The sequence below is a fragment of the Falco punctatus genome, assembly GCF_963210335.1.
Source record: "Falco punctatus genome assembly, chromosome: 4".
Classification (NCBI taxonomy): Eukaryota; Metazoa; Chordata; class Aves; order Falconiformes; family Falconidae; genus Falco; species Falco punctatus.
The window spans coordinates 57,186,859-57,207,769 of record NC_137583.1 but is presented as its reverse complement, the minus strand read 5'-3'; the positions used below and the strand labels follow the sequence as shown (position 1 = coordinate 57,207,769).

The 20,911-nt window shown below is 42.1% G+C and overlaps 1 protein-coding gene across 5 annotated transcripts in view; it reads right to left on the bottom strand.

Annotated features, from left to right (window-relative positions):
- Positions 1–20,911, bottom strand: part of LOC308063652 (sodium channel protein type 5 subunit alpha-like) — a 224,945-nt gene that overhangs the window by 19,497 nt on the left and 184,537 nt on the right. For all 5 annotated transcript variants that reach the window (XM_080386919.1, XM_080386920.1, XM_080386921.1 and 2 more), the window contains 2 exons: positions 19,725–19,898; positions 4,511–4,633 (listed from right to left, as the gene is read on the bottom strand). In XM_080386919.1, the coding sequence (XP_080243045.1) occupies positions 4,511–4,633; positions 19,725–19,898 (297 nt within the window). The remainder of the gene's footprint in view (positions 1–4,510; positions 4,634–19,724; positions 19,899–20,911) is intronic.

Below are 20,911 nucleotides of genomic sequence, written 5' to 3'. Positions count from 1 at the left end.
CCTGCTTTTTTCCTTCTGCTGAATTATGTTCAATGGCTTGTAGATAACAAAACACGACATGAGGCTGGAGCAAATCCTGTAGCACCTCTCTAAATTAATTATTAACAGGGGCTTTCATTCTTCTCTCGCTGCTTCTGCTCTTACACCAGCCTGATGCCGTTTGGTCTGCTGGAAGCACTCTTGATTTGCACTGAGACAAGTGAAAGGACTTAAAGACCTGGATACATAAAGGCAAGTTATTATCATAAATTCATTTTAGAAGTTTAGCTGCAAACCTTGCCATGGAAAGGGCTGAATTCCTGCTGCATGCAGGAACAGCAACATATATAGCCTCGTATAAGAAAAGGTTTCATACCTCTTGGTTTCCATCAACACCTTTACACGTGAAACCACCTTCCAGGTGACTTCTTTAGAGAGAGCCTGGAAACTGAGCCACCCCCTGCCCTAAACCACAGTGGGGCATATCCAGAGCCTGTGCCTGGCCCCTAGCTCTCCTGATCTCATGGGCGACTTCCCCAGCTGAAGCCAATTCAGATTTTCAACCCAGAAATAGACTTGCACAATGTGTCAATCCCCCCTTTGCTACAGCAGAGCCCCCCAGACTTCCCGCAGTAATTTCAGGCACAGGTTATAACACCTAGCCAAGCCTGGGCACAGCTTGTACAAAGACATCTATCTCATTTACAGTGCCATGATGTCAAATAATGGCCAAAAATTATATTATTGGATAATCTATTCCTGTGTCCTCTGTCCTCACTGTTAGAAACAGGTGCTGTATTTTTAGGTCCAATTTGTTGAACTTGAGGCACTAGTGATCCGCCATTAGGTATCTTCTCCTATCATTTCCATCTTTGCTGCCGGTGAGTTACCACTGAACATTGCTTTGGGTAATTAAAAAAAACCCAGAGCTTCTAACTGTCATGGTTCCTTCAGATTTCTAATCACACTCATAGCTCCCTGCAGAGACTTTCCCATTTTACTACCCCATTTCCAGCAGTTTGGTGGAAATCCAGTATTGAAGCATTGCCCTCTCCTCCTCGCTGGGTTGTTTCCCTGCATCTTGAGGGATTTAGTAGTCACCTCATTTATTGGACCTGTCCAAAAGCTTGTGCCTTGTTGAACAGTCACCCCAACCCCTAAGCCCTTCTCAGCTTCTGTTTTCCAAGAAACGACCCTTGGAGTGACCTACTTTCCTCTTCCCGAGGTATACGATGTATGTGGTTTTATTAAAATGCATGTTGTACAATTGATCTGTTTTTCACTGTGATCCAGATCAGTCAGTATAATTCCCTTATCTGCAATATCACTTACTGCTCTGCTCACTTTGTGTGTTGTCAGCAAAGATTTTATATTTTCTTCCCGAAGCTGTTAAAGTTCAGATTAAGGACAGTTCTCATTCTGAAGGATCCCTCACCCTGATACACGCATCACTGAATGTACAGTGTCATCACTGTTTGCAATTACTCTTTGAGATCCATCAGCCATTTTAAATTAATATAAAATATGTTTACTTGGCTTGGTACAAAGCTCATTTTTTCATCACAGTGTCCCATGGTATCAGATTCCTCTCTGAAATCTAAGGATATTATATCAGCACAGTTACCGTCATCAGCATAATTTGTAATCAAGTCAAAGGACCATATCACTTTTACAAGAACTATTACCATGAAATCATGCTAACTAGCATTAATTACGCTATTTCTTTCCTGTACGTATCTTGTAGCAGCCTCACCATGACTTCGCCTAGTATCGTTTTCACATTAAATGGTCTATCATCATCCCACTCATCCTTTTAAAATATTGCCATAGCCTCCTTTGCTGGGAAGGAACTTGCAGGGAAGTGGTGCCTCTGAAATCATTCCCTGATGGACAACAGATGAGGGGACATTGGAGATTTCTTGATTTGGGACAGACAGACCCAAGTTCGTTTAGGCTGGGCTCTGATATGGCCTGGAAAGCAGTGGGTCAGGCAGGGGGGTGGCATGTGCATGGGAACCCCCAGGGTCTAGAGTAACTGCCAGGTGGGATGCTGGTCTTACTGGGGTCTTTTCTGGGGACAGAGGGGCAGGATGGCCACAGCTCAGTTTTATTTCCCAGAGCTCTCATGAGACTTGTGTCAAACTCAGAAAGGTCCCAGACTGTCTGCAGACAGGGAAAGGACTCAAGTCTGATGGTAACTGGTCCCCTTGGCCATCCAAGTGCTACTCTGTGCCTTTGCCTCAGGACCAATGGTTTCCAAAATTTAGGTACAGCATCAATGACATAAGTGAAATAAGTCTCTTACTGCAGTATAAATGAGAACTTTTCTGCTCCTGTTCTAATCATGCAGAGATCTTTCAATTATTCAAGAAAAAGACATTATAATAGAGCAAACTATTATTATTTTCTTACTGTCAGTGTTTGCTTCTCAACATTATCATTATTTAGTCCATCACTGTGCTGGCAATTTTCCTGTGCATTTTGAAGCATATGAACTCCTAATAATGAAAGGTCTGACTGTCCCTAGTCATGTTAAGTGTGGTTAGACAAACTAAAAATAAAATGGTTTGATTTTCCAATAGCACGTATTCTCAATTACACTTTATCATCATTTATAAGCTAATTCACTACCTCTGATAGCTCGGAATGACTTAATATATTTCAGCTGCAGCAGTAGTACAGGGAAGAAATAGGATGTTGAGTCAAGAATGAGGGGTCCTACAAGTATGAGCATGTTAGGAAGGAAACTTGCTGGGGTGATGCATGGGTCTATGCCACGTAAGATCTCCACCAAGCCAACCTCTTGCTATTCTCACCTAGAAATGAGAACTTTTTAACGTTATTTCTTCCCTATTTCAGTCTCACTTTTCTGATGCTTTGGGCTAGTCATCCCACTGCTTTTCAGGTTTGAATCCAATTGAGTTAAACTGATGCAAAGTCATGAGTGAACATTCTTATGTCAGCTCAGAATACGTTAAAGGGGTTTCACGTGAACTTGCAAATCCAGCAGCAGAAGCTAAGCCTTCATAAGCCAGATTTAAACTGATTTGAGAGAGTCGATGCACAAATCACTCCAGCAGTTAAACCAGTGCAGCTTTTGGTGATACCAACTTCTGCTCAAACTGCAAATGTTTAATAAAGACTTGGAGTGAGCTCATCAGGTGACATAGGAGTGAGATCTTTTATTAAGATCAGTAGTGCGACATCGCTTTGTATCAACTGAGGATCTGCTGTTTGCTTTTGTTTTATTTTGTGAATAACCTTTAAAATACTGCCTGTGTTTGCTGAAAAGAGAGTGGTGAACAAAACAATTCAGGCTTGGGTGCCCAGATGAACAGAGCCTTTACAATCTTTTTGTCTTAGTACTAACACAAAGGGGAGTGATATGCAATCAGATTTGTCTGATCTTCATCCACAAAAATAATGTGATTTAGATCAACACAAGATATGTGGGACAAAGCCATAGATCCCCAGTTTTGGTCATCCACAGAAGAGGAAAAGTATGGGTACAGGGTTTTCATAAATTGCTCTGTCACCGTATTTCCTGGGTTATCTCAGTCATTAAGATTTTTCTGGCCTTCAGCCTGCCTTACTGCAAGGGTATTGCACTGAGAACAGTTAATTGCTAGGAGCCCAGTGCATGGACTACACGTTTTAGTCACTGATGATTTGGACCAATATTCTGTCTGTAGGAAAAGTTTACCCTGAATATACCTCACTATGAAAGCTGTATATATATAAAAAAATTTATGTGTAATTTTGTCACAGATTTGCTTTATCTTGCTATGCACTCTGCAAGATTAGCAGTAAACTCATCTTATACAGAACACATCACCATCTGCAAGTCATGCATGGCACAAGATGTTAAATAAAGTGCTTATCTAGAAATAATTGATTAGTGTAGCAGGTAGGCTTAACAAATAAACAGGTATGCTGTGTGGATATAGCCATGCTTGCAAAGGAATGCAAGAGGGAAAGAGGTGGATGCACAAGATGGAGCAACAAATACAAGCTACATGGTTTTAATGTTAATCCTGACATTCCACATCAAAACTGTTCAAAGGAAAGCTTTTATATATTCATTCATTTGCTTTTCCTATCTTTAGCATTTCTAATTTTTGCTTTAATTATTAGTGAAAAAGTCGTTAAGAACTTTCCCAGTCAGTCTCATTTTAATACATGTCAAAAGCAGGGAGCAAACTTGTAGCTTGGTTATTCCCCTGATACACCTTATAATTGAGAGGTAATTGTTAGCCAGATGCTTCCTCGGACAAAAAGCTGTTTTTTGAAGTGCAATATGACAAGTTAGGCAGCAGGATTAGTTTATTATTAAATCCACCAGAGGATAAATCTGTAACGATACAATTGCAATCAAGACAAAGAAGGGTTTTCTGATTTTGTTGTTTTGATAAAGCATTATCATTAATTTCCTTTGGCAGACAAAATGAAGACAAAACCATGTGCAACAGTTCCCTGTTACATGCTTGATGTCACACAGTTGAGCTTTGATCGATGCTTTATATGCTCTTACCCTCATCCCTTCAAATCTTGACAATGCTCTTAATGGTCGAAGAGCTCGGAGGGTCCTGAGGGATTTAATGGGACCCATCTCAGAGTATCCAAGTGTATTGGCGATGAGGCTTATTAAAGAGACCTGAATGGAGACAGAGAGCAGAATGCTAAATGGTTAGTACACGCCTGCCATTTCCCTTCTCTTCTGACTTGCCTTCCTGAAAAGAAACTGCTGATTAGTGGAACAGTGGGAAAAAAAAAAAAAAAAAACAAAAAAAACACCTTAAATGGAAGCCATTAGATTAGACCAACACAGAAAAAAAGATTTTTACATCCACACGTAAACAGAACTCCACTTTAATGGAAAATTTTTAGAAATACAGTCTTTCACAGTTGTTGGTTTTCTTCTAACCAAGCACACAGGGATCTTCTTAACGTCAGCTTGCACAAAGTGGGTGAGAAAGGAGATACCATTACAAAACCACCGTTCTGTGATGCCCGTGCTATAGGTTTGCTGTATGCTCCACAAAGTGTGTGCATCTTCCACTATTGAAAATATGAGTCACACAGTTTCAATGTGTGTTATAATTTAGGGCTTTCGGGGTGAAAGCACCTGAAAGATCTAACCATTTCCAGCAGAGATAAAAGGTTTTACCATTACCATTCAATTACTAATCTTGAACTTACTGATTAGAAACAAGTCTTCTAGACTGCTGATAGACATGACTTTATACCATAGACTATAAAAGAACGATGTGCATGACTCTCTGATTCTGCACTTTTTCATTTTTTTCTGCTTTCTGCACAGCCTCTAAAGGAGAAGGAAACTTGTCAGGCACTCAGCATTGAGGTTCATACCTCTCAAAGACTCTTTCATTGAAATAAACTGTTTCCAAATCTGGAGACAGCATGGAGGGGTTCCAATGCTCTTAATGTTCTCAGAGTTTTAGTAGTGCCCAGCTGGTCAGAGCTATCAGGCACAGGACTGGAGTCTGGATGAAATGAATGGCAGTGGAGATTATGGGTCAGATTAACAAATACATGGAACAACTGAGTTTTGCATGCTCAAACCGGGGTTCACAGCCTGTGTCCTTACCAAACAGGGTGTGAGAAACAGCTTTACAATGCCATAGGTATCATGCCAGTTTGCATGGATTACAAAAAGAACCAAAATTAGTTACCACATAGTGTAAAATATTACTTTCTTAGAAGAGAACTACGCATATTGCTCATCACAATTCCCTTACTCCCATCTTAGCTGTTTTCACAGCCCCAGTTATAGTATCGCATTATCTCACACTCACCAGTGTGAGTGTGCAAAGCTGACCTGGAAGGAGTGTGCTCTACTGGCATTTTAAAGACAGCAGCTAAGCCTAAACCCAGGGATTCTTCTTCACTACATATAAAAAGTAGGTGCTTAATATAAGAGGAAACTCTAAGCTCCCCCGTGAGGATAGACAGGTCTAGTGGGAAACCTGCCTTTTCATTTTGGGATGGGATGATTCTTTCTCTGAATCCCACTGCCATCTGACCAGCCCACCGATGGCTGACCACCATCACCGATGAGGTTTGTGATAAAGCAGGGTAAGACAAGCCTGGTCCCCTAAGTCCCAAGCTAGCATCCTCTATGGAACAACCTTCCTCCCGAATATGCATATATTAATGTACAAGCACTGTCTGTACAGCTAAGCATCTTTGCAAAACTTGCTCAGTTTGTTAAATTATTTACCTATTGGTAGCTTTATTGTGGCATGGCGGTGACAGCAAGCCTAAGGGCAGGAGGTCTCAGAGACACCAGACCTGGGCTGGGGCTGGATGCAGCAGGTTGGATATCTCCTGGGATAAAACAGCCCACCTCTGCAGACTAAGTGGCACAGAGGCTGGCTGTCACGCTGTAACATGTCACTCTTTAACAAGGTGTGACATAAACTCACCTCCCGTGTACAGACCCAGCAGCTGACATGGAAGAAAGGTCTTAATAAACACTTCTGCATTTTAGTGGGGAGTGTATAACAACATCACAACAGACAGACAGACTAGAATCAAGGTCTAATGTCTTAGACCCCTTAGACACTGCGGAGGTAAAAATCACCGGGTGAAGCCATTTCTCCCATCTCTAAGAAAGCAGATCTGAACCCCTGACATGAACACACCCGAGATGATTTTAAGAGTAAGTAATGCTATAGGTTTGACATGCTGCTTTCACCTCAGTCCTGCTCAGTCAGTGCTCACAGTTAAAGATGAAAATCTGGGTTTGACTTAAAAAACACCTTAAACTCACCAATGCTTCCAAACTGAGGCAGCACCCATTTTCTGTCTTCCTGATTTCTTACCAGCTCTGGTTACCTCCTGTACTCTGAAGCTGCATTAACATACAGTCCAAAGCCTTCTCCTTTCATTCCCTCTCCCCACTGACTTAATGTTGCCTAAACAATAAGAAAGGGCTGAAGGATTCATCTAATAGCAGTAAGCAAATATGCTTATATACATACTTCTATATATATTAGAGTGTATATATATATTATACGTTAAGAGTATAGCTAATATACTAAAGCCATCCAAACAATCACCTTAAAACTGTAACATAACTGGCATTACTGAGATACCATGAAAGGACCAACACTGTGGCACATATTTCTGACTTTGGTGGAAAGTTTAGTGCAGAAAATGGCCTTAACCCCACAAAGCCTTGGAGCTTCCTATCCAGAAAGGCTGGAGGTGTAAGAAAAACAGCTCAATCACAGCATGCTCAATGATAGAAACCAAGATCCATACCATACCAAGGGAAGCTGGTTCATTTGTAAAATGAATGTACAGATTTAAAAGAAAAATAATCAAGCACCCAACAAGTGCCTTTGCTAGCTTCACCCACAATGACTGAAAGCCAGATCTTCTCAAGGTCTTCAGACTGCCTTGGTTGGTGCACCTGCATGCTTCCTCCCGCATCCTTGATTTATGTCCTGTAATTCCCCTTCCCCTCAAAGTAGAAGGTCTTCTGTTCAAATCCTGCAGAACCAGACTTCAGATCTGAGGTTACCGTTTTCTTTAGAGTGCCATAAATGTCACCCTGAAACCCATCACAGGTGCTGTTGTCCTCCTGACACAGATTTACACAGCATTAGATCTCTCTTCAGAGGATTAGGCTGCGAAGCTGTGTGATATTTAGCAATGATTTACAAGGCTGGAGTCAGAACTGATTCGAGACAAGTTGTTTAAATGCTTGGATGTTGGTTTTGAAGGTATCCCCATCAAATTTTATTTATATGAGAAATACTAACACAAGAGACTTGGCTGCTTGGACTTGATTAAAAGTGACCCAGAAGGCTATTTTTAGGAAAAATATCAAGCAGTTTTCCAAATTGGTGCTGACTGCCCCACATAAGCACAGCAAAAGGTGAAGTCAGCTGTTTGTGTAGCTGTTTTTTTCCTGTTACAACAAGGCTGCGCAGCTCAGAGCTGCTCCAAGGTTCTGCTCTGTGCTCCGCTTGGTATGGAAAATGTGCTGGCACCCAGAAAATGCCTCCAGGGTCAACGTAACCTCCAGATTCACAATACGGTGCACATTTCTAATCTTTTCAGTAACGATTTGTGCATCATTTTGTAGGTTTTTCAGAAAGAAATACCTCTGAAGACCAGGGAGCACAGTACCATTGTGGAGAGCAGGTAGATCCTAAGGAGTCGCTGTTGCCTGGAACCATTTACCATGGGCTTGAGCTTTCACCTTCACCTTTCAGGTGGCATGTGTGCTAACAGGTAATCTGCAGTGTCTCTCATACTTCTGTACACTTCTTCTGACCTACGAAGCCATATCATTCTTATGATTGCTCTCTGCTTCTAGGATTTCCCCTGAGGGTCTTTCCAGAAGCCACTAAATCTTACTAAGAAGCTTTCACAGCTTTCCAGCTAAACCTTCCATACCCTTAACTTAAGCAATCGTATCCTCCACGTTAGCTCTAAACTGTTCCTTACGCCCTTGACTTGCTGTTCTTTTGGTGCCTCTGATGTCCCCAGGACAAAGTCATCAATATTCTACATGGCATTAACCTCAGTGTCTGGCCTGGCCAGCAATGAGGGCCCCTAAGCTGGGGAGGGATCCCCATAAATCAGTGTATGCAATCCTGTCTCCACAGGTGTGAAAAGCAGAAGTTGCACGGCCTACGATTTCAGTCATGTGGCATCTCCTTCGTGCTCTTCACATCATCTCAGAACAGCCCAACAAGACCCCAACCTCAACCCTGTCAGCAACTTCCCAAAATTTATTCCGCTTTGTAAGAGCGGAAACCTGGAAAGAGTCAGCATTTACTGCCCAGCTCAATGGCAGTTTCCCAGCAATGCTCAGGCTCTAGGCAAAGCCACGTTGATGTTACCTACACAAGTTGGCTTCTTCTTGCGATTGTGGACAGGCACAGGGTGTTGAGCACCCTCTGATCCTGGAATTTAGGGAATATTTTTTGCCCCTGTTCCTTACTTTCTTAGCCCAGGGATAGTTTTGTCTATGTATTTATGTATCTATGTATCTATAAATATATATACGCCTATAGACCTGTATTTCTATACTCCTACGTATTTCTGTATGCAAGTTTATCTATACAGATTTTACAATGGTTTTTATGACAGCCTCCTGGAGCTGTGTAGAAGCAAATGAACCCCACAGCTTTCATTTTTGCTATTTCCAGTATTATGTTCAAGGGGAAAATGAGAGCTTTTAAATCTTGCAACTGCATCGAACACTGGTAATGCCAGCTACGGGGATTACCAGGCCTGTGGCTGGTATTTGGAAAGCCAAGGTCGTGTCATCTATATGGCTCTGTGGCTTTAGCAGCACCGGTCTAGAGTGCCCCATCATGTGACGTTCACATGTGTTTCCAAGGCGAAATCAAGAAGAATCAATGAACTCAGACTGCTAGAACACAGGCAGTGATCTCTGAAGAGAGGCTGCCCTCACTGATAACTGTACAAAGTTACTGCTAATATGTTCTAATAAGAGTAACGTCTGAATTTCTTAATTATTTTGACAAGCCACTACTAGATTGTATTTGACCAAAAAAACCCTGTTGTCCAGGAATTGGGAATTTTTTTGGTAACTGCCTTGGTTTTCTTGTTTGTTTTTTTTTTTTTTTTTACTATTTTAATGGAATATTGTTGTTTTTGAGATGTGAAATATGAGTCATGTATTTGTACCCAGGTGACACCCCTGTAGAGGTAGGTTCCCAGGGTGCCCACAGCAATTCATTGGTTAACAGATACGCAGTGGTTTTGGACTATCAAATTGTTCGCTATGAACACGCAGAGATAGTTATACAATAGGTATATATGTCTTCATTATCTGACAGTGACTTAAGAAAAAAGTGTTATAAACCAGTGTAAACCCTAGTAAAGCTGTCAGAAGAGAATTTTAAGGCTGCCAAAAAACAGTTATAAAGTTGGAAGTGCAATGATGCGGCTTCCTTTCAGCACACACAGGGGAAATGGTCTTTAATCAAAAGATCACAGACTTTTTTTTCCCAAGGAGTTATTGCATTTATAACAGTAGTGGGGTTCCTTCCTATATGCGTACATTTTCATAGCATATTAGTTGCATGCACAGACTCCCTAGCCATGAAATCGTGCTGGTGGCAGTAACCCAAAGGGCACAGTCTTTGGGAGCAGTGTTCCATCCGAGGCTGGCAGAGTTGCCTATAGCGAGGAGGTGGGTTTGAGCTGGAACAAGGGCTTCTGCTCTCTTTTTTGCAGTCCTTCACACCAGCCTAAAAGCACTTCATTCCAGATAACCAGCGAGCATCCACTGGACCAAGCTGGAAGCAGACCTGAGCAGCACCATTCAAAGGCAGATGCTACTCAGCATAGGCTGCATTTGTTAATTAACCCCAGATCAGCGCTGAGATGAATTAATAGCAGAGCCCAGGGAACAAGGAGTTCTGCCTGAGAAACAATAAAAATCCTCCTTGGCTGGTCATATAAGTCCTAAAACCCACTCTACTAAATGTCTGCCTGCTGCAGCACACAGCTGTGAGTGATACCCTGCAAGCTGCTGTCTCGGGGAGAAGAGGAGACCTCCTTCCCAGTTTGGGCAACAGCATATGTTTTATGCAGCTAGGGATTTATCAAATTAACCTGCTTGTTCAAATTAGAGGGGAGGGAGCAGGGAAAAAAAAGGACATCCAAAAAGGAACACAGCAGCCGAGTTGAAAGCTCTAGCCACTTATTTAAATAAGCAGTTCTAGCTAACGCAGACCCCCAGTGCTTTCAAATAGCTTTTTGTGTGGCCCAGGAACACCTGTCTCTCCCTCTCTAAATGTGTGGTAAAAAGAAGAAAAAAAAAAAAAGAAAAAAAAAGTAGAAGAAAGAAAGCTTGCATTAATTTGGGTGCCTCTTTTTTAAGCCAGTCTGGTTTCTCCTGTCCACTGCTGCCAGGGGTAGGATTACCCAAAAAAAATCTTCACAGCCTGAGCAGCAGCCCAGTGTCTCTAAGAGCCAGGCCTGTGGTCCCAGGTTGCTCCCCTTGATTCAAAAAGGAATGAAATCAGGTCTGTACCCCAAATGCAGACTGGAAAAACTACAGGGAAAGGGGAATTTGCAAGTAAATTGAAATACATGGAACTTCTTATTGGCACTCCGAAATAGTGTTGGGAGAAAAGGGCCTGTAATGAGGTTGGTATTCCCTTTAGCATCTACCATTTCTGAGCAGCTGTTTATTATTGCCTTATTTTTTTCAAATGTATCTTTACCCTTTCACTTTGACATTGCGTTTTCTCCCATATAGACGCAGAACCGTGTGATTGCACCTGCCAATCCAGAAATTGCCTGTTACGAACGAAGGGCATAAAGTTAAAGGAAAGTCTTAAAATGAAGACACTAGAGAGACACTAAGGTGACCCAAACCAAATTCCCATCCCTGCTACCTGTTTCCTTGAATCACAACTCTCATGCTCAGGTAAAGACTATGAACCCCTTAGGGCTGCTCCGGAGTCAGCCCACGGCATGGAGATGAAAGCGTGTCTGCAAACGAGTTAATGAACAGCTTCCCTCACCAGCAGCAGAGTTCATTACTGCGTATGGAGTGCTCTCCTGTTTTATAACATGATGGGCCTAGATTAATTACAAACAAAAATTATCTGCTGGAAAGCCTGGCACTACTTCTTATAACTCAGGTTAAAAAATGCTTTCACATCATCCACTCGTGTTTTTTTTCTCCAGGACGTGTCCCCTTCTTTTTATGTTTGTATCCCCATCTAGTACTCAAACTAAGGCTGTGAAACTGCACATATTCCGACTTCTTGGGTTGTTTCCTCATCCTCATGTCCACCCCTTTCAAGGCAATATTTCCTTCTCAGAGGGCAGCCTTGTTGCAAACAGCATGTGCCACTCCTGTTGGCTTAAATGCTTTAAAATAAATAATTATTGCATCCTAATTGCTTCCCTGGTGGTTTCCAAAAGAACCTCTTTACATCTCGCTGTTCTTTTAATCTGTCACCTCCTTTACACCTGCTCAGGCTTTTCTAACAGCTCCAGTCCATTCCCAAGGCAGATGGCTGGGAATCAACTAAACCTCAGCTAACTTCTGAGGGTGAGTCAAACGACCTGCTGCCATGAGTTTACACCCAGTGAGATGGCAAACTGGCTTTCCAAAAGGATTTTCAGCTTGTCTCAATTCACCTTTTCACTGCAAACAGACACCTTGGCCAGACCTCCGGGTCCTGTTTATCAGCACCGGGTAGGTATGGCAGAGGGATGGCTGTGACTTTTGGGGACCACATGACAGTCCTTGATCAGACAAACCTTGGCCAAGATCCGAAGCTTTTCTCCTTGGTGCAGCAGCAGTGGCTGTGTGGGTGCAGATGCCTTGAAAGTCTGGTGTTTCTACTGGGGTTTAGAGCAAAAGGGTTTCTCCATCAACTATGTTCTGCTTCTCATCCAGACGCTGTGCAGAGACAGCCTTGATTTAGGGCAGTTGAAGAGGAAAGGTCCCCTCCCCTTAAAAAAAATCTCAAAAAACACCACATAATTCATCCCAGGGTACCCTCTTGATGCTGAATGCTGTTGTCAGGAGTAGACGGGAATATGCTTGATTATTATTTATTATTTGAAGATAGTGTCATTACGCCAGGGGTGCACATAGTGATTACTGAGAACATTTCCCTGGGGGCTCAGCCTCATTGACTACACTGCACTTCTACCGCAGCCGGTGGGAGATGAGGTGCTGAGCTGAAGGCGTGCTTAATTCTGGGCAGGATCAAGATCAACCCTACTTACATATGACACAATGACAGAGAGAGAAAAAAATCTGTCTGGGCTGTTTCAAAAGGTGGTGTTCTAGGTTTACTCTATTCCCCAAAGCATTTATTTAATCAGATGTTCCAAATCAATATAAAAAATACCAAGTTGATGTGGGAAATATGACAGTCCCAGCTTAAAAATCACCTCTGTTTAGTTGGATTCTTGAACCTAATTGATCCTGATATTGTATTGAAAATGCGAGGATGGAGAGCGACTGAAAAATTATAGGATCCCCGACTTCTGCCAGAAAGGACAACGGTACAATTAGGAGCACATACTACAAGCAGGAATCCTCATCATCATTTGCCTTAGCACAAAGCACCCCAAAGCCAGTCAAACCAGGGAGGAGGCCAGCACAAAGGCTCTACACCACTGGGACACAGCTTTCAAGTTTAATCCCTCTGATCTCTCCACACAATAATAAAGAATCGCTAACTCCTCCACAGGCTGTTTCTCTCCATTAATTTCTTCCTTCCTCCTCCTCCTGGTACCAGTCTCTTCAGCTGCACCTGGACATCCTGGATGGAGCCCCAGTCATGGTAGGAAGATGTTTTACAGTCTGCAACAGCTGGGGTTCCAAAGGTGCTGGTCATCCAGGAGAGGAACTGTAGGACAAGCCTCTCCTGCCCCTGCAGAGCATGTGGGACTGTCTGGACTGTTAAGAGCAGTCTACATGTCCCTCCCAGCTCTGATCCTCCGTGCAAGGGAGAACATCACTGTATAAGGAATTTGCCTGCTACAGTCACAGTAATGGAAAGGGCCAAGCAAGCTGCATGCAAAAGCTTCATAATTCATTAATTATTTTCTTTTTAAGCATATTCTTCTAAAAAAGGACATAGAGATGTGCTCCTTCTTTAAATAACTTCAAGAATTAAAAAATGGTTGGTAAACCTACTTCAGCACAATCAGAGCTGAGATGGGTTTTTTACACTACTTTCAAAAGTTGAAATTCTCCCACAGTAATTGCAACTCTTCAGTAATTGCAGTAATTCCTCGTATTGCAACCATTTTGCAAGGTGTAGGCAGGCACAGAGCTACTCTTACTGCTGGACTTTCCTCCTCACCCTCATTTACTGTCCTGGTCCCTCCTGCTGCAGCGTGCTTTGTCCTGCTGAGCCTTGCCTGAATCCCAGCTTCTGCTTCCACTTGGCAAAGGCCAGTTGCTCTCCTTTTAGCATCTATGTGGTAACTAACATGAGGTGCAAACCAAGATAAGACAAGACATTTGGATGTTTCTGCATGTGTTACGTTGAGATAAAATGTGGGGTGGCAGAACAGAGATTTACAGCATGGCCTGACCTGCTAACATGCATTAAAACCACTTATCTCATCTTCATGTGGATTTTTCTTTTCATGTATCCTGAATTAGCCAATATGTAGTAAAGCAGCACTTTTTTCTGCTTTCCTTTTTTTTTTTCTTTTTCTTTTTTTTCTTCAAAACCAGGCTCCCTGGCTTCATGGAAAGGGATTCTCTTTCCTGTTAGTTATTTGGGAGGTTTATGCCATCAGCAGAGGCTCAGAAGAATGTGCACTTGAGACATCTTCAGAAATCCCACATAAGCATTTGCTTTGAGGAACTGGAAGAAAACTAGTCAAAAAAGAACTCTGAAGTAGTAGTACTCTGTTGTAGCCCATGGATTTTTGATAACTCTCAGAGAGCACTAACAAGTTCACTCTTAAGATGTTCTCCAAGTGACAAGCTATATTATTTTTGTTTTGCCTCAGCTGTATTTTTGTCATTCTGTTCCTGTGTGCTTTTTTTGAATAGAAACTAGACGAAATTTGCATGCTTTTAGGACATTTTCCCAAGAATACAAATTGGATTTCAGTGCTGTTTGGGAACAGCTCATTACAGCAGATTGTGTAATTACTGGTAAAGCAAACAGAAATCACCTTGCTAATCAACAGGGAATACAGATGGAAAAAACAATTAATGTAATCATAAGCCATTAATATTTACTTCACGCAGCAAGTTTTTAATTGTCACTTAAAGACAATCCAACACAAGGGCATAATTTAATTCAATTCAATTTTTAACTAGGGATAGAACGACTGTTTTAAATTGTTCGTCTCAAACTCAGAGATTATTAGCTGCTGCTTAACTCGTCTGGCAATGAAGTATCCGAAGTAGAAATCTCAGAGCAAGCGCTTTCCAGGAAACTATCTTGGAAAATTTAATATCTGTATTTTTTTAAGCATTTAGTGAAAGTGATGGTGTATTTAATGACTGAACATCCATGAGCAGTTCTCAAACAAGCAAACAGGAAATTTGGCAGCAAACAGGAAATTTGGAAAGCTGCTCAGTGGGGAATACAGATCTCTAAGTACAAACTCAGCAGCTCCAGGCGAACACCAAGAAACATGTTGCGTTATAACCATCCACAAAGGGTAAGGGGGGTGGGATGGGGGGTGGGTGAGCCTTACATATTATTTTGCTTCTGTAAAAACCTCTACAAAATCCTGCCTAGTGGACTTGTTGAATAACTCGTTTGAGATGTCTGCCCTCCAAATCCATTGCTGATCCTTGCTTGAGCTATTTTGCAGACAGATACACTGCTTAAAGCTGTGGTGAGCCCCTGCCTCCGCAGCGGTACAGGAAAAGGGATGGAAGAAGCAATCCTTCTCCGTGGTGATTGAGCTTGAGAGAAACTGATGGGGCATCAGGGCAAAAATTGCAAACTAGAGATGATTTTCCCCTCCCTGCTTCAGGACACAGCATCAGGACCCACTGCTGGAGACAGCCGAAGGGGAAGGAAGCTGCCAGCATCTCTAAAATAACAATTTCCTAAGAAAACAACTTTCCCTAAGTATCAAATCTTGAAAGATGGGATAATCTTAGAAAGAATTGGTGGAGAAACCCTCATGTCCCCTCATCTCCAAAATCAGTAAATGACAATTGGGGTCTTTAAGCCTGGATGGGGACCAACTTTTGATCAATTAAATTGAACCCAAAAGCTGCAATGGAAATGATGGATTTTTGATAATGGACTTTTGTAGAGAGATGATATCAGTGCCCGTTTAAGAGGATTTTTCTGTGTATGCCACAGGCAATGAAACTTGGTTGTGACTGGTTTTTTTTTCCTAACCATTCTTACTGATGAGTTAGGGACTTCACATCCCTTTCCCAGGCTTCTGCAGGGTACTGGTCTCTCCCCTCTGGCTTCAGCGCACGATCCATGAGCGAAGAAGCTGTTGACTGCAACACCTCCAATCTTTGAATGATGCTAAGCTCCAGACTGATGCCTTTCCCGAACTGACCACTGCAATGGGATAATCCATCCGCTGTCAGCAGAGACTGGGGCAGAGCTCAGTATTAATTGGCTGAAGCTCAAACTAGATAAGCTGAAGATAATATTTATAGGTCAGAGGAAACAATTGAAAGGAACATCAAACACGACACCAGCCTGTACAACTGGTGGAGTTTATCTGCCTCTTGTTTTGAACCCCAACTGGCTCTGCCTGTCGCAGGACATGCCTGGTTGAGAGCAGTTTTCAGAAACATTCGTTCTGAATGCTATGCGCCTCCGTCTCCGGCCAAGTTCAGAGCCCTTGTTTAATCTGCTTTGTACGAAGAGCTTTTGATTGCATGAATGCTTGGAAAATATCTATTCTTTGTGGAAATATTTGCCTGTGCATCCTAGCAAAGAGGATTTTGCATAAACACCATTCCTGATGGTGATACTGATGTCTGTCTACACTTAGATATACTACGGTCTCTGCTTTTCCCTCATTTGAAAAGAGTTGTGGACTGTGTGCCCGCTGCTCCAGTTCATGAGCACAGAGAGGCTATATTTGCAGCGTACAAGGAGGTTACTTTTAGCAGTACGCTTATTATTTCCAAGGAGGTAACATGTATAGATGAACATCAATGTTGATTTTGAATCTATCCAAATTTCAGCAGACAGATTCTAAGGCATCTTTCCCAGGTGCCCTGAGTTGAAATGAGCCTGTATTTTGTGGTTTGGTTACTCCTTCCTCCCTTTCTCCCAAAGAAATCTCTTGCAGTGTTGCTGATAGGACTTAATTGTATTGCAGTGTATTTAAAAGCCCTTTCTCATGGTTTTGCTACACTAGCACACTTCTTTGAGATGCAGAGAAGCCCATTATCAGAGATCATCCTTCAGGGATTCTACATCCAGCAAAAATAGCTCTTGGTTTGTAGATTACTGTGTGTTTTGATGTTCAGGCTTTGCAAGACAGAATTTTATTTAGTAATCCACAATTGTCAGATGCATCCTTTGCTGTTCCACTGGCCCAAATCAATGTCAAAGGTCTTTCACAAAGCAGGGTAAATAAATAAATAAATAAATAAATAATAATAATAATAAAAAATCTGATTCAGCAGCAATATTCTTATACCACCCCGGGTTCACTTCTCATTTAGAAATAGTGAATACTTGCAAATTTTGAGCTGGTTTTATGAATTATTCACAACAGAAAAAGGAATCTGAGTTGCATTTGTACAATTAGAAAACACAGATGATAGATGGTTTCACATGTCCAATGAAAAATCAACCGTCACAGCTTGAATTTTGAATACTGATACCAAACTGCTAATGAATAATCTGCAGATCAGGAATTTTTAAGTGAATAATTTTCAACAAACAAATTTGAGAAAATCAGACAAGTGGTTCATCTGCTTCTTTTGGAGCAGCTAATTCGCCCATTCACTCCCTTCTGCAGCTCAGTTGCAGTGATTTGGTTCTCAAAGGACCAAAAAGAAAATGTAAATTGAAGTAAAAAGTTTGCTGGAAAAATGATAGCAAGTTCCTCTGCCAATTCAGAGTGGCAGGGTGGGTGAGCAATAGGGTAGGAGACGAGCATCTGTTAAACCCGCTAAAAATATAGTACCAGGTTCTCATAATCCACATTGGGCAATGACTTTGAAGAAAAAAAAATGGGGCATGGGGGAAAGCTTTAATCATTGAGAACACTAAAGAGCAAGCGATTTCCTAGAGTCAATCAATTACTGAAGCAACTCAAAGGTGGAGCAACTTTGTGGCTAGATCTGGAGCCTACAAGAATGACATTTAAATGTGGGTTAAGAAAATAAAAACCTCTGGGTCAGTGAGAAGGCTCTGGGGTGGGTTTTCTGGGGATAAGAGCGGGCAGTGGTCACCTTTCCCCCATAGCACTGTTTTATACCGTACGTGCTCTGGACGTGGGGCCAAGGAGGTGAAGCCCCTTTCTTCAGCCCACCTGTGGCTGCCTCTACAATCTGTCATTATACTTACAAACCCCACCAAGAAAAGGCAAACCTGTAGCTGAATTTTGGGGTTACATACTAACTTTGCATTCTTGTGTAGTTTCCAAGAGGGTATTTCTCATGGAGGAAAGAATTTAGAAAGAAAAAACCAGTTTTTGTTTTACTGTCTTTGGTATTAATTAGATGTCATGCTACAAAGTACGTGTTTCTAGCAAGTGTGGAGATTGTTTCAAACTGTTAATGATGCAGCAGAGCTCCAGATTGTTTCGGTGAATTCATCGTGCAAAGTGTTGCTCCTGTCAGGAAGACTTCTACTTATAGTTGTGACAATATTCAGCCCTCATCCAGCCCTTCTAGTCTTTGGAAGCTCATTAAAACCTAACTTCAACAACAAATTCCTGGAAGCCCATATAATACTTTAGATGAGTCCTATTAGTCCCATTTTCGCAGATGGAGAAACCAGGAAAGAAAAGCTATGTCTTGACCCAAACCACAGAAAGCACAGTTTTCAGGGTTGGGCTGCAACTTAGGAACTGGTGGTTTCCAATTTTGTGGTTAGATAATTAAACCAGGCCTTCCTCCTCTATTGAAGCTAATCTGTGAAAAATGAATGCCTTCCCTTTAAGAGGTTTCCAAGCATGTATGCAAAGAGGAATTTATGACCTACAATATATGTAAAGAACTTCCTTCTCATAAATCAGTTTATTAAAGCTCTGGAGAAGCTTCCAAAGGCTCTGATCCAGCAGCGCACTTAGACATGTCCATAACTTCAAACAAGTAAATCGTCCTGTTGAAGTGCTCTCCTGGACTGGGGCCATAAAAAGTGCAGTTCTCCCCAGAGTCAAGTTTCAGACATAAAATGGGGAAAAATAATTTAGCAAAAGTTTAATAAGTTACACAGTCCTGGCAAAGCTCTGCCAGTCTTCCACATTTATATCTCAAGCTAATAAGAAACGGCCTCGGGGAGATAATTGCCTCCTTATTGATATGCCGTGATGAAATGTTCAACCTCATCTGGAGGATTTGGCATTGCTGGCTTTTCCTGAATTTGACAGATCCCACGTCCAGACAATGTGGAACCTTGGAAGGGACATGCCTGGTACTAGCAACACTCCTGGGGCATGAGCTCCCTTTTGTTTCGACTATTACTTGCTTTTAAGGATTATCCTCCCAGCAGAACCAAGTGTTGGGATATTTCAAGTATTTGGAGTATTTTGTAAGGTTTTGAAATAGTGAAATCACTTTGACAAGAGGACTATTGACACCTTCTTCTGGACTCCTTCACTGGTAAATACTTGGGAGATGGCACTGAACATACTGTTATGGGCCGCTGGCAGCCTCGCTGGGAAACTGCGCCAAGGACAGCTTCTCTAATCTGCTGAAAGACTTGTGTGTCGAGGTCATGTGGAGCATGCTGGAGGTAACTGGACCTGGTGCTAGCTGGGAGTGTGGAATGAGATGTTAAATGCTACAAGGAAGAGCGAGTTCCTAGGGACGAGAAGGGAATGTGACTCAAATTAGCAGGGTGACATCTCTATGCGACGACACAAAGCTGTCTTCTCTGCACGCTGATTCCTGGGGGTGCACAGTTACATATCAAGACCTCCTTCGAGCTTTGCCTAGGGTTGTTACTCAGAATCAGAGTGACAGCTGTCGTTTTGCAAATGCAAAGCTGCCAGACTTAACAGCCCATTCTTATGCACTGTAAAATCCAACATAAGAAGCATCGTAGTTCCAAAATGATACTTACATCGACAATAAGGAAGTCCAACCAGCACCAGGCATTGGTGAAATACTTCTTGAAGCCATAAGCCACCCATTTCAGGAGCATTTCCAGGACAAAGATGTAAGTGAATATTTTGTCAGCATATTCCAGCATGGTTTTTATGTTTTTTCGATCTTCAAGGTAAATATCTTCGAAAGCCTGGAAGTACAGAAGATTGATTAAAACTTCTCCTAAGCTGTGTTGGAAAGCATCAGTGCTCCACTGCAAGTCTGTAGCATTATTTGAAGGGATACCATGTAGGGTCTATGATTCTGATGTATTTTAATATTACCATCAGAAGGAGTGCACAGGCACACAGAGGACTGACCCTAACCTACCAGAGATCTGTTCAGCTTTCCCCTGTAATGGACATATGCTTAGCTATCTCTCTCCAACCTCTTCTGGCTGTGCTGACTAGACATCTTCTGAGTGTAAGAAAAGCTTAAGAACCCTAACTTTGGGAATGTGCGTCTGTGAGCAAGGTGCCACCCCAAACTGCCCAAGGGCACCCTACCCCAGCTCCCGTTGGCTGTGCAGCTGCTATCAGGGCATCTCAGATGTCCCAGGGCATGGGAATCCAGTCTTTCAGAGGCAGAATCTGACCCTTACATTTAGTCAAAACTGGCTTATTGCTAATGATGACAAATTGGGTTATTAACCTGCCTGTGTAACAGAGTACCAGAGTTCCCTGGCTTCTGTTCAGCCATCACATTTCAGGTAGCTACAGCTATCTGCCTCAACAAATGCTCATTATTATTCACTTAACAGAACAATTATGTTTTAAAGGTCAAGGTATCTATCTACCCATCTCATCTATCTCTAACTAATCTTAGGCAGGCCATCACCAAAGGACTTTCAGTATCTGTATCAAATGCAAGCAACTTAATAACCCCTTTAAATTATTTAAGATATAAACCAATATGTCTACTAATATAAAACAAAGTTGTCTTATAATTTACCGTTCACTTTATAATGTATGTCAAATAAAATACAGGATCCTAGTGTCAGGGCGGTGCATATACAGCCCATTTTGGGGCTTCTAAGTCGAGCAGTGTTTATGGTCTGCTTCCCCAGCTCCTTACACCAGCTGCTCCCGTGTCCTGTAACCTGGATAACCCAAGCTTTGATATATTACTCTCGTCCCATCGTATGACCCAGAGCACTTGGCAGCA